General features: G+C 44.5%; 4 protein-coding genes across 4 annotated transcripts, besides 23 other annotated features; all 4 read right to left on the bottom strand.

Moving 5' to 3' along the window:
* Window positions 1–13,592: part of a sequence feature (heterozygous, Esmeraldo-like haplotype) that runs on past the window's edge.
* Window positions 12–44: a microsatellite.
* Window positions 96–139: a microsatellite.
* Window positions 176–216: a microsatellite.
* Window positions 278–298: a sequence feature (AT_rich).
* Window positions 372–422: a sequence feature (T-rich).
* Tc00.1047053504425.110 (permease-like protein, putative) lies at window positions 508–3,948 on the bottom strand (the record flags this gene model as incomplete). The annotated part of the gene is made up of 1 exon (XM_808102.1): window positions 508–3,948. One exon carries the CDS (start codon window positions 3,946–3,948, stop codon window positions 508–510), a length of 3,441 nt encoding a protein of 1,146 aa, XP_813195.1.
* Window positions 3,966–4,008: a microsatellite.
* Window positions 4,123–4,157: a sequence feature (AT_rich).
* Window positions 4,411–4,435: a microsatellite.
* Window positions 4,484–4,521: a sequence feature (T-rich).
* Tc00.1047053504425.100 (hypothetical protein, conserved) lies at window positions 4,631–5,407 on the bottom strand (the record flags this gene model as incomplete). The annotated part of the gene is made up of 1 exon (XM_808101.1): window positions 4,631–5,407. The coding sequence occupies one exon, from the start codon at window positions 5,405–5,407 to the stop codon at window positions 4,631–4,633; it is 777 nt and encodes a 258-aa protein (XP_813194.1).
* Window positions 5,485–5,564: a sequence feature (T-rich).
* Window positions 5,755–5,791: a microsatellite.
* Window positions 5,794–5,826: a sequence feature (AT_rich).
* Window positions 6,054–6,077: a microsatellite.
* Window positions 6,143–6,178: a microsatellite.
* Window positions 6,242–6,261: a microsatellite.
* Tc00.1047053504425.90 (aldose 1-epimerase-like protein, putative) lies at window positions 6,274–7,416 on the bottom strand (the record flags this gene model as incomplete). Its single annotated transcript, XM_808100.1, has 1 exon — window positions 6,274–7,416. One exon carries the CDS (start codon window positions 7,414–7,416, stop codon window positions 6,274–6,276), a length of 1,143 nt encoding a protein of 380 aa, XP_813193.1.
* Window positions 7,508–7,531: a microsatellite.
* Window positions 7,586–7,616: a microsatellite.
* Window positions 7,828–7,861: a sequence feature (AT_rich).
* Window positions 7,940–7,960: a sequence feature (AT_rich).
* Window positions 8,883–8,926: a sequence feature (A-rich).
* Tc00.1047053504425.80 (hypothetical protein, conserved) lies at window positions 8,909–13,351 on the bottom strand (the record flags this gene model as incomplete). Its single annotated transcript, XM_808099.1, has 1 exon — window positions 8,909–13,351. One exon carries the CDS (start codon window positions 13,349–13,351, stop codon window positions 8,909–8,911), a length of 4,443 nt encoding a protein of 1,480 aa, XP_813192.1.
* Window positions 13,379–13,409: a sequence feature (AT_rich).
* Window positions 13,462–13,490: a microsatellite.

Raw genomic sequence — 13,592 nt, 5'->3', positions numbered from 1 at the left:
CACAAAATAGAAATAATAATAATAATAATAATAATAATAATAATTTTGATAACTATAAGCGGCACTGTTGTTTAAGCCGAACAATACGCCCCAGCAAAGAAAAAAAAAAAAAAAAAGAAAAAAAAAAAAAAAAGAAAAAGAGGGCGCAATAAAAATAAATCTCTCTCTCTCTCTCTATATATATATATATATACATGTAAACACATGTGTATATATGCTTACATGTACGTAGTGTACTAAATAAAATGGAAACAAAAATTGACTTACACAAGAATACATTTAAATATATATATATATACATGGGTGTAAACGCCGTGCTAAAAGACACACACACACACACAGACAAAAGGATTCTCTTTCCTTCTTCAGCTAAAAAACAAACAACAAAAACCAAAGAAAAAGGAAAAAAAAAAAAAAAAAAAGAGGGCAACCTCGTTCCCTTATTATTTTCAATCGGTGGAAGAAGGGGTTGGCGGGCGGGTGGGAGGGAGGGAATGAACATGTATGTTACAGGCTCCTCAACCCCGAACTAATGCATTTATTGGCAATTGTCCTGAAAGGAAGCATGGAGCCAACCACCGCAGCAATCATGCTAAGACCAAAGAGCACAAAAACTAACTTGTAAGGCAAAGTAAATCGAAATGGCAAAACCATTACCTCCACAAGCTGAAGTGCCAACGTTAATCCGACAATCACCCCCACAACCACACCAAGCAAAAAGGCGGAAAGAACAATACTGAGGGCCTCATAAAGAATAATACGCGCAATTTGCCCTTTACGGCATCCCACTGCTCGTAATACCATAAACGTTCGAGAGTTCAAACGCACATTGGCCACAAACGTTATCCAAAGCATTAATGTACAGAGGGAGATGCATATAACGGAGGTAAAATAAAAAAAGTACATAATAAATTCACGGATAACCCTCAAATCCTTCATCACCTCTTGTGTATCACTTGCTGAGTGAAATGTTAAATCCAAATATGCCTGAATTTCATTCAAAAAAGTAATACGTTGTTTTGTACTAATGTTTTTTCGCAGCCGTACAAATAGTTTTTTTTGCCTAACCTCCGTCACGGTGCCTGGTGCTAATGTAAAATTCTCTTTATCTCCAAAATCCATGGCCCAGGGCCTCACCAGTGTCTTGAAGTAACTCCGTGGCAGCAGCACCTCACTGTCGACCAGTTTGTTAGGGAAAGGCGAGATGTCGGGAAATCCTGATACACGCCTCATAAGGCCTCGTGGTTCAACACCAAATCTTGTCGTTACAATCGTATCTGACACGCGGTAATTGTATTCTAATATCATGCTTCCTCCAACTTCAGTACCCATACTATCACGAACTGCAGACGACACCAAGGCAGGTATAATGTAGGTTTTCTTGTTTAATATATTTGGCAATTCTGCACCCAATGGAAGTCCTGTTGCAATGATTTGACCAACTGTACCGGAAGGCAAAGGTTTATGTTCGTACATACTTCTCACCAAATCATACTTACCGTCCACTGTAAGTTTGTAACTGTAGCGGGAGTCTTTAGCTTCTTCCATAATGTATTCTGGAAAAACAGTATTAAAGAAATGTTCAGACACCGCCACAATGCACATAGGGTTACGTGATCCAACAATCGTACCCATTCGAGACGAATGAACCATTTGAGGGTAATTGTCAAGTGGAAAGCTGTGATATGCCCACTGTTCCACATACAAACCACGTCGTTTCTCCAGAAAAGCATTTAATTCCTTCTCGTCCAAAGGCACATCAAATGCGGAAGAGGCAATGTTGATATCGGCACCGTTCGTAAGACGCGTCATATCCTCAGAGGCATTCGACAACATCACAAACATCACACCGGAGGAAATAATGGTCCCCACACTAATCAACACCATCATAAAGGCCTTTGCATTACGACTTTGGTGATCATATAAATTCTTCTTCACAATTGTTAATAGTCGCTTTTCATTTCCCCATACCATTAACCAAAGAAACACTAGCTGAATGTACGGCTCTGCGACAGTCACAATAAAACATATACCCACCACCATAACGACAAGTACAAGGTTTAATAGTAGGAACAAAAGCATCATGTTTTCAAAGATAAAGCTGAATGGAATCAAGTAGTAAACAATAAATCCTGCCACAACAAGAAATGCTCCAAGGATCAATTGCCATGTTGAAATGCCCATTTCCTCCAGTTTTACCATCACAACCTTCGTTTCGTTTGACACCTGACGGTATACATCCAAGGCATCACGCAAACTACCTCCAAGGACACGTGAGAGAAGGCTCCAACCTGTTAAAAGTGGCAGGACGAGGCCCAGTCCAAGAGACACAAACAATGGTATCAGCGGGACGAATAAAATGCGAGGTGTTGCCGCCGTGAATCGGGAGAGTAGATACTCAATGAGGGCATTGAGCCCTACAAGAAAAGCTGCTCCAGTGGCTAAACCGGGAATAATAAAGGCCAATGATTGTGTCAATAGGAGTATCACAAGATGCGTCTTGTTCAAGCCTTGGGCTCGTATCATGGCAAATTCAAATCGACGTTCCTCCGCATTTGTGTTTAAAAGTGCATAAAACAAGAGAGCACAAAGTGCGACAATTCCAATCACAAAACATGTGAGAGAAGAAACAAGTATAATCTTCAACATATCAAATGAATCCATGGCCTCAGACAAGGGGAAATACACGGTACCGTTGAAGTCCAGACCCACTCCCTGACGCATAATGACATTGCTTCGCTCCACCATTTCCCTTGTTCGATCTTCCGTTGGCAAATAATAAATACGACTTCGATCTGTCATGGTGACCGCAAGGGTAGGCACCTTTTCCAAAATATTAAACTGGGAGAGCATGGTGGGGATACCAAACATATCCATGGTCGAGGGTAAAAAAACTCCCCTTTTGGGTGTAAATGATTGAGGACCAAAAGAGCAGCTTTGTTCGGCAAAGGCAGGTATAAGTTGCTTGTAGTCCACAATCACAATGTTCCCTAAAGCGGAGGGGTATTTCCCACGTGCACTATAAATACCATCCACAACACTCACAGAAATATCAAAATTTAAAACGTCCCAAACGCTGATGGACTTTTCGGTAATACTGTTCTTTTGAAAAAAACTGTAAAGCAAAATAGAGTTCACATCGTTACCAGGGGTGGGTTTTTCTATACGAAACAACTTTTCATTTTCACTACGCATGTCACCTTGGAGGAGAGGTTTAGGTGAGAACTGAATGTTTATACGATCCCCAAGGTTTGGGCGAACATTCAGATAATCCAAAAGGGAATAAAATACATGCGCCTCCGCAAATCCCGTGTTACGATGTCCCCAGGCCCTCCCGATGCCGATTTTACGCTCTCGTTCACTGTCGATGAGAAGAACATTTACTCGTGCCACTTCCGTCAAGGGAGAAACGCGGTCATTGTCATTGGTAAATACATTTTTATGCTTACTGGCCTCGCCGCGAAAGATCCAGCGTGGTGTAGCACCTTTTACATAGGGAGAACGTTCAAGTCTTGGGCCCATGTCGGTGTAGTTAATAAACGGGAGGTCAACGCTTCCGCCCATAATGACCATATCCATCTCCCCCGCACTTAATTCTCCGAGACGCAGAAGAACATATGGAGCCTTCCAAATGCCTAACAAAACAGCTCCAGAAAAGAGCACAAGAAGTACAACGGCCAGAACACCAATACAACAATTTCGTGGTCGGTGTATTAGATCCGAAATTGTGTAGAGGCAGCTCAGACGTAAAATGCCGCATAGCGAAAAGAAACCGCGTCCCGATAACCCCGGCTTCCCCCGAAAGGAACCAGAAAAAAATGGCTCTGACGGGGAATTGTGCAAACGACGAGAATTGTTTGGATGTTGCCGTATTAACCGTGTGTCAGGGCGGGAAGTATCGGATGAATTTTGGGTATCATTAAAAGGCGCATAAAGTGCATTCCGCATTTGTGAAACGGAGAGACAAGAGAAAAGCAAAAAAAAAAAAAAAAAAAAAACAAAAAAAAAGTAATTTTATTTTATTTTTCTCCCCCTTTCGTTGTTTTTTGTCTTTTTCTATGTGTTTGTATGTGAAGGAAGGGGCGGGCGATGGCAATTCTTGTCTTTTACCCCCTCCTCCGCTTTTTTTTTTTTAATTTTTTTTTATTTCAAATAATCTCAGTTTTTTTTCCTTCCCTACAATTTCTATCTTTGAATGCTCCTAAATATTTTGTTTGGGTGCCGCTACCACTTCCTACCACGGCAACCGTCGCCTTACACGCTCCGTTCGCTTCTCACAGGAAACACACAAACACAACAATCACCAGAAAAATAGAAATGAAGAGAAAAGAGTGGGGAAAGAAAAGACAGAGAAGTGCTGTGCGCATACAACGCCATAGAAGAAGAAAACAAAAACAAAAAACAAAGAAAAGAGAGAGAGAGAGAGAGAGAGGGATATGTGGGGTCTCACTCAATATATTTATGACCCCCTCAGTGCGATAGGGATAAGAAAATAAAGAAAAAAAAAAAAAAGGAGAAGAAGTGTGGACTGTGAGCATCCCACAAACAAACACACACACATGTACACAGAGAAACAAGGAAGATAGACTACGGCCAGCAGCAACAACAAGAACAACAACATTTGAAGTTGTCATGAACGGTTTGTTTGTCTTAACATGCTGAGTGCCTCCGCTATGGTGCAGGGCGGTGCCCGCGCGTACCGCTCCTCATCCACGGCTGGCAACCACTGACGCAAGTCCGCTGTGTGGTGATGGACAAGCATGAAGCTCCGGCACGGATTTACCACAACGTAGCCGTGACGCTGCAATTCGTACAAAACAATATTCTCTGCCTTGTAGCAGTTTTGTGGGTGCCGCACACTCTCCACAAACGACGCCTCCGTTGGTGGACGAAAAATAAATGCGTCATGTGATCCTCTGTACGCCTCAATGAGAGGGGCGTCACGGCGGTCCTCACTTTCGTACCGCGTCAAGGCCACCGAGAGGCGACGGGTAGGATCGCTATCAAACAACTTCTGCAGTTCCCGCACAGACGCCCCGACTTGTGGGAGGTAAACATCTGCGTTGCAGATCATCGTCAGCTTCCCACGCAGCAACTTGTTGGCATGCTGAAACAGATCCGCGTATGTAGGCTGAGCCTCTGGCCACAGCACCGGCACAATTTTACGCCTCATTTCTTTGGACTGAAAGAAATAATCGTCCTCCATGACACGTTGACGAAATTGGCGGTACGCCTCGGTGCCCTCGATGAGAATGTGGAGTGACACCACTTCCGCGTGTGCCGCGTTGCGTCGAATGCAGTCCATGTACTCCTCCTGCCGTGCATCGCGGTGCCGCAGTGAGGCTTCGCCAAGAAAAATGCTGCCTGGCAGCCGCTTCACCACAAAGTACGAGGTCACAATGTTCATTCTACGGCCTAAGGGGGCAGATGCCCAACAACTCACTCACGCGCCCGTGAGTCCCTCTTCACCGTTAGAAAGAGTAGAAACAAAAAAAAAACAAACCAAAAGTACAACAAAGCAACACACACACACACATACAAGAGGAAAATAAAATAAAATAAAAAATTGGGTCTGAGGGGATTTAGAGATGGAGAAAAAAAAACACAATCAATAAAATAAGGGACGAACGCTGCGGCACGGAAGGTACATAAAGATGTGCGTAAAATGGATCTTTAAGACATATCGCAAGAATTTCAGGGAAAAAAAATTCCAGTACGCAGCCACCCAATATCAACAAGAGGAAACAAAATAAAACACACACACACACACAAATACATACACACACAAACAAGAAAAAAAAAAAATATAAATAAATATTTTATTTTCTCGAGGAACACCACGCATACATCCAAATGTCGTTAGTGATATTTTGGGAAATATTCGATTTGCTTCATCATATTTTATTTTACTTTTTTCTTTTTGTTTTTGTTTTCCCTCCCTGAAAATGGCTTTATTTCTCAAAAAAGCACCGTTTTTATTTCCAACTCAACATGCAAGCCTTTCATTGCCACCTTCCATCGCCACCCACTAAGCCTCATATTTTCCCTTCACAGTGTGTGTGTGTGTGTGTGTGTGTTTACTACTCTTCCCTTCTTGCGTATTAATGTCCGTCCGTCCGTCCGTCTGACAGCGCGAATATTCAAAAAAAAAAAAAAAAAGAAAAAAGGAAAAAAAAAAGATTCAACGCATCCGGAAACAAACGGAAAGAAAAAGAACCACCACCACTACAAAAGTAAAAGAATATATATATATATATATATCCACATTTCCATTCAACTCTTCGGAGTATACTTAAAGTGACATACGGTTGTCTCATCGTACTTTTCTCCCTTACTCACTACTGTGCTAGGGAAGGAGGGGATGTGGGGCGAGTTGGGGAAGTACTGCGTCTCCAAGCAGATGCCACTGTGCCGTTGGAATCGCTCGCCTGCCTCACCGCTGGCATTCTCTGGAAGATAGTTCGCGGTGTACACGACAACCGCCGGTGACGTTGTATCCAATTGCAGAGTGATGCCTGTCTTGGGACTGAATAGGCGGCCCGCTTCATGCAGTTTGGAGTCCCACTTGTCGAGCGCGACAGGATCATCGTATCCTGGAGGATCTCGACCCTCCGCTTGCGTTGCCTCCATGCCTTCACGAATCGCGCGTAGCTTCTTGTAATCGTGCGGCGTTCCTTCCACCGACTTCATGGAGCCTGTAGGAATGAGCTCCTGCATCTCTGCCACGTAGCCGGAGTAAAGTTGCATGTGATGGTTTGTGATGGGCTCTGGAAGCCGACGCGGCCGTGACGGTACACCGTTAAGATTCCAATAAATGTGGTTGCAAAGGTTAATGACCGTGGACTGCGCCGGGGTGGAGGCGGCCAAAACCGCCTGCAGATTCCACTTGAGCGTTGCCGGCTCATTTTTCAAAATGACGTAGGTTGCCGTGACGAACAGCTCCCCAGGAAACCCCTGATCAAGGTGAGGCGATATGAGGTGGAAGGAGATGCCAATCTCTTCCTCCCCTTCCAACAGGATGTACTTCCACGGCCGGGACGAAAACCCCTCCGGCCCTCCATGTAACGTATTTTCGCCGTCATTTTGAAGCAGCTTAAAGGATTTTCCGTTCAACTCAAACTCACCATTTTCAATGCGACCGGCGTAACGGCCGCAGGTGCTGCCAATGTAAAATTTGTCCTTCGCGAACTCCTCCGGTACGTCAAATCCAAGTACCAGCTCCACCCACCCTTCCTTGTCAGCAACGTCCCCGCCAGCCAGCTGCGGCACGCGGTACTGCACAGAGAAAACCGTGGCACCCTGCGTCAGCAAAGACACGCGTAGGTTCGGTGAATTCAGTGTAATCTTGTGCCCATCACCAAATGGCTCAACGTGACTTGAGTATTCCTTTGCACTCTCAGAGGGAATAATAGTCATTTCTTGTGCTTATTCCTGGCCGTCGTAAAGGAGGGAAAAACAACAACAACAAAAACAACACCACACGCTTTGATCTTGCCGTATATTTGCTTATATATGTATATATATATATATAACTAGAAAGCTATCGTATGCTTTTCCATTCAAATAAACGAGATGTATGTGTTGGGAGAGACAAAGACAGAGAGAGAGAGAGAGAGGGCGGCGGTGGCTGCAAATATTTACAGAAATGCATCATTAAATCATATCGACAAATTCCCTTTCGTTTTCTCTCTCTCTCTTCGTAAAAAAAAAAAAAAAAAAACAACAACACGCAAAACTGTACTGTAATGTGAGCAACCGCAGTAAATGCAGCAAACAATAATAATAATGGGGAAAAAACATCCCAAAAAGTGGCGAGGCAAAGAAAAGTAAAAAAAAATAATAATTAAAAAATAAAAATTTACAAGAAAATAGTAACGCATTCAATCATGACGGATGCTCTGTGAGATAAAATGCAGCGGGGGTGGGAAAGAAGAAAAGGAAAAAAAAAAAAAAAATAATTCGTCCGCGTGTCCGGTTTCATTCCACGTGTCTCGTGTCGCCGCCGCTGGTGGTCCATCTCATTCGCCCAAGAGCGGTCAGACCAGTGAGCACCTCTGCATACAGCTGCGCGCAGCGAATACCCGCCAACGTGTCAAGTTCTGCGGCGTAATGAAGTGCCTCCATTTCACGCAGTTTGCATGCAAAGGCATCCGCTAATTCACTGACATAGGCCGGGACCCCCTCCGCTCCCATCACTTCTTCCCCCTCCTCCTCTGCGCTACCGCGGCGAAAACTCATAGCGGGCAAGGGCCCTTCGCTTCTCTCAAATGTTCCTTCTTTTTTTCAAAGGGAAGGCGCAAACAAATAAAGCCAAAAAAAAAAAAAAAAAAGGACATCAACATCAACCTGCAAAAGAAAATAAAACAGCAGCAGAAAAGTGGGGAAAAAAAAAATATTTCATGTTCCAACGAACATGTTTACCACAAAACACAGGGAGATGTGGAATTCAAACATATAACGTACATAAAGCGACCAGAAATGACGCAGATTCTGTGAGAGACTCCCTCCCTCCTTCCTTCCGTTTCTGTTTGTGTATTTATTTCCTTCTCTGTACATTGTGTGAGTAAATAGACAAAACCACATACATGTCAATTAAAAAAAAAAACAAAAAAAACCGCAAGTAAAAAAACAAGCCGAACTCTTTCTTTCTTTCCACCATGAAACCCACTCTCCCAACCGCATTATAAAAGAACACACTCTCCTGATGTGCACATGTCCACAGCGCCACATTTACTTCCTCGCACGTCTCCGGTGTAGTTCCCAATGTGAGCAGTTCCATCCGCAAGAAGAATAAACGCAAAAAGATTCAGGCAGCACTGCATCGCTCCGCTCTCTCCCCTCAAACCCATACGACAATTAATATATATGCGTTTATTCTTCGGTTCCTTTTCCTTTTTCCTTTTTTCTTTTACTTTTTCTTTCTCTTTAAAGATGAGTGGACACGTTTCTTCCCTTTTGTCACCTTCTTCTGCTCCTCCACGGTTCGTGCCAACGGGGCTTTTGTCACAGAGGAAAGCACAGAGCTTACAAGGCGACTCTTGGTCTTTGTGTATGACAACGCCTTCTCTTTGCTAATGTCAATATTTTTACCTTTGTTCTTCGTAAAGTACGTGCATAAGCCACGACACTCTCGCTGCATTTCATGTAATTGCGAATCGCACCAATTTTCCCATTGCATGGATTTTGCCTCGCTGCATTCCTCAATGACATTCATTGCCTTTACGGCGAGTGCCACAACCATTGCGCGCCACCATGTATCAAAGCATAATGGAGCACGCCCCATTTCCCGCGTAAGGATCTCGGCGGTAGCGCGAAGTGACTGGTATGAATCCGTTGGTCCAATACGCCGAATCTGCGGGTGGAAAGTAACAGCTGGAGGGAGAATATTCCCAGTGGTGGCTCGCGCTCGCTTTTGCAGAAGACTACTTGTTGTGGCCTCCCACGCTGCCAATTGTAAATTCTTCATTTTGGTTTCCCTCGTCGTCACGCTATCTCTCATCTTTGTCTCGCTATCCCCCGCCTTCGTCTCAACAGAACTTCCAGTGTCAGTTGAATGCATGGGGATGGCTGCTATTAATGAAAGAAGTTCATTAGAGTCTACCAGCGGCAGGTGGTTTCTTGTCATGACTAAAGGAGATATCAAATTCAACAAATTCTCATCCTGCAGGGGCTGTAAAAGTGCATTGTAGAATGCACGATTGTTATGAAGGATATTTTCCAAAAACCTTGACGCGGTATGAGGATGTAAAAGAACCCCAATTAGACATGTCAAGTAAGGTGATGATCTAAATTGACCTACCAATGCGCCTGAAAGGTATGCATTCCGTACAATGGGGTGTTCACCAGAAACCAGTGAAAATGTTTTACTAATACACGCCGCCGCTATTGAAGGCGCAACATCATACTCAGTCACCACCACCTTTGTTGAGGTGTTGCTACAGGCTCTGGCAGCAAAGATATTTAAAATCCGTACCGGAGTGACATCCACTTCATCTTCATACACTTCAACATCCGCGTCACCACTAGTGATGCCGAGAGATTCATTTAAATAGCTAAGGGCAGGTGATAAATCCTCCCAGCACTTACGTGTATCTTTTAAACTACAACTCGTGTTCGCATCTTTCTGTGACGGGAAATCCACTAAAGATGATCCATCTCCAAAAGTAAACCTCTCGTGCGAGTCGTCCACAAAATCATCACAAGGGTCTCGAAGCAATTGCATGAGAGACCCCGAGACTATATCGTAAACACCGTTGATGAGGGGTGGTAGCTTAACGATGTCACAGCGGGGTGCCAAGGGTGCTTCACTCTGAGTACGGCCTTTTTTTTCCGCAGAAGGTGTCATCCGTCCACGTTGGGATTGAAGGGATGCTCTTCGTGGTAATATGGTATGAATATACACATCGGCATTCTCTGCGTTGGAAAAGGAAGAGTTCAAAACAATTTTAAGGTATCGTGCAAATGCATCCAAGTTCCAGCGGAGATGGTTTGAAGCCTCTTCGGAAATGTAACCAAATTCCACAGCATTGTTGAGGGTTGGCAAAATCCAGCAATCAAAAAGAATAAATTTCGCCAATCGGTTACCCTCAATGTTTCGAATAAGTCGCTCAATAGAGTCAGGTTTGTTTTGACTCCACATGTTGACCGTACCTCCACCCGTCACGCGTTTTTGCCGCATCTCTGTAAGACATTTCCTTACAGCTATAGCGGGTTTATCATGGGTAATGTCAAAGCTAACATGTTGTTGAAGTAGATGGAGATGTACCGTTGTACAAAAGTTCGTCAATAGTGTAGAAATACCTTGCGGAAGCCGTGTCACAGATCTTTTGCCAAACAATGCACTACAAAACTCTCCCATAACGTACTGAATGTCTTGACAAATGAGGTCTTCCAAGAGGTCCAGTCGTTGATTATGGGTAGCCTGTTTTTGACCCGAATTTCGCCAGCGTCCAACTTCAGGCCCAAAGCCTGAAACACCATCGTTGGTTCTGTCGCCGCTTAGGCTCAACTGTGAAATCGATCCCTGAAAAGAGCTTTGTCGAGGGGCCTCCATTTCCAATCCATTTACATACAATAAAACGCTCTCTCGGCGAAGAATGCTAAACAACCGCTCCAGTAACTCCATCAACCACGTGGCACCATGGAGGCGGATGTATGTTGTAATAAACGTCAGTGGTGTTGAAAGAAGCGTTGCCCCTGCATGAAGATCTGGCACGGCGGCGGAGTCATTATATGTTTGGGTACGGGAAGCGGCTAGACGTTTCCTTCGATTCTTCCTATGAGCTAATGTTACAGAATTTCTTTGTCGTTGCTCACCTGATCGAGTTTCTGCCATGCGTTGTCGTTGTAATTCATAGCGAGTTATGGCCTCAACAATCGTCATGGTGGCGTCATACTCCCTTACATATCCAACAACGTAGCCAGATTCTTTGCTCTGAACGGTACTCTCGTCAGAAAGTGCTTGTTGTTGGCTACTCTTTTTGCTCTCCTGCAATAATGATGTGCTGAAAGCCAAGCTTTGCGATGTCAAACCCTTCTTTCCACGTGCAGGTGAAGCATTCGCTAAAACAAGAGAGTCATTTCTAGTTCGGGCCTCGCTGGAAATGAGACTGTTGGCGTTCGGCGTGTCAACAAACCAGTTAACAAGGGAAAAAAGTTCATCAAACGTTGTGTCCGTCAGTTTCCTCAGGGAGCTCCAGTCGATAACCTGAGATTCTTCGGCAGGCATGACGCCAGCTTCATCCTTGGTTGGCTCTTGTTGTTCGTTCTTTGTTCCGTCATCCATGCTCTCAAAAGAGGTTTCATTCTTCTTGTTCGTCGCGCTAAAGACACCGGCATCACTGCCAGGAGCAACAATGTCTGTTCCACACTGACGTCTCAAGGCAGCATTACTCAAAAAAGAAGAGGCGGTGTCAGGGTCAAGAACAAGTTCCGTAAGAAATTCTTGGACACAGAGGGCCATCGATAATGTCGTACGTGCCGTGCTGTTCTCATATGCAAGAAGAATGTCTTCTGTGAGACGCTGTGCAACATTTAATGGACATAACGACGCATTCGATAAACTATATTTGGCACTGCGGATGCGTCGCTGTCGAATATCTATTGCAGTTTGTCTTTTGCTTTCATTCTTCAGGCACTCTGCTGTGTGAAGATGGAAAGAACTGCCAATAAGATCCAGTAGCACGTAGAGAGCCGAAATATGAGCGTGATTGTAGCTATGATCATGAATGAGAAAAAAACTAAAAGGTGACAAACTCCACGCCACGCGATTCTCATACGTTTCACGCCATGTGTTATACTGACTGAAGAGAGGAAGGCCAATCATACGCGGGACTTCATGGCGTCGTCCACGTTTCTTTGCCATAAGAAAGCTGGTTGTCATCCTCTGGATTACTTCAGGTGCAGAAATAACGGCAAAAAACGGTGCAAATTGTTCCAGTGTTTGCATGAGTTTCTCTTCCTCGCCCAACTCCGGTTTGTCCTCCTCCTCCTCGCTGTCCATGGGAATAATTTTCACCGCTCCATCTTTTCCCGTTCCCTCCTCAGTGGTACCAATAGCCGTAGCATCGCTCGTCCTATCTTCACCTGGCTTCGTGTTGGGTGTTTTTTGTTGGCCCTCCAGCTTCCATGTGACGACTTCTAGCAGGCGTCGTTGAACACCTGCAGCAATTCTCCCACGTTTTTTTGCCTCCCGCTCAAACCATAACATGATGCGATTATCCATCAGCAACTGCCATGTCTCACGTTGAAGAAGCAGCAGATCGTCCGCTGGGTCTGGAACCAACTTCCCTCCCTCATCCACGGACGCACCACGTGGGAACGCAGTCCTGTTTGACGCATTCACCTGTGAATTGCGTAAAATGGAAGGAAATCTCAAGGGAGAGGGAGCATCCGAGCCAAGTGGATTTCGTGGCAACTGCGACGAGGTCGCCTCACCTTCGTGTTGACTTAAAAAAGAAAAGACATTGGCCGAGAAAAGTTGCTGGTCGCTGAGGGACCCCAAAAAGTCACCTACCGTTGACACCCGTTGAACCTCAAGGAAGGATCGTCGAAAACCCTGTGTGGACACCGAGCCACCTTTTCGCCGCGACGGTGACGGGGTGGAGGACCGTGAGCCTGAGGCCTCTATCATTTCCATCTCCTCACTATCCAAAGAGACGGTCTGAGTGCTAGCACTGATGTTGTTATCGTCAATTTTTTCTCTTGACTTCAATTTTAATGCGTTGGCCGTCATCACTTCCAAATGCTGCGGCATCGGCGGGGCGTACGTGCAGATGCCATACTGCTTCAGGTACAAATTGCGCCACTGGTAGTCATTCGACTTGGGTACGGGAAATAACGTTTTCTGCATGTCGTCAGTCTATTTTTGTGTATGCACATATATAAATATATTTATTTATATTTATATTGTATGAATGTGTGAGAAGGAAAAAAGATATTGGATGTGGATATCATGAAGAGAAGCAAAACAAAACAAAACAAAAACAAAAAGAAGACATGATTCAAACACGCATCCGCATAAAAAACAAAGATTACAGGCAGACTGATTTTGTGTGCAGTGACGCCGGAAAAAGTGTGAGACTCCCCTCCAC

The sequence above is a fragment of the Trypanosoma cruzi genome, genomic scaffold, assembly GCF_000209065.1.
Source record: "Trypanosoma cruzi strain CL Brener 1047053512269 genomic scaffold, whole genome shotgun sequence".
In the NCBI taxonomy this organism is placed as follows: domain Eukaryota; phylum Euglenozoa; class Kinetoplastea; order Trypanosomatida; family Trypanosomatidae; genus Trypanosoma; species Trypanosoma cruzi.
This window is presented reverse-complemented; position numbering and strand designations above follow the sequence as displayed.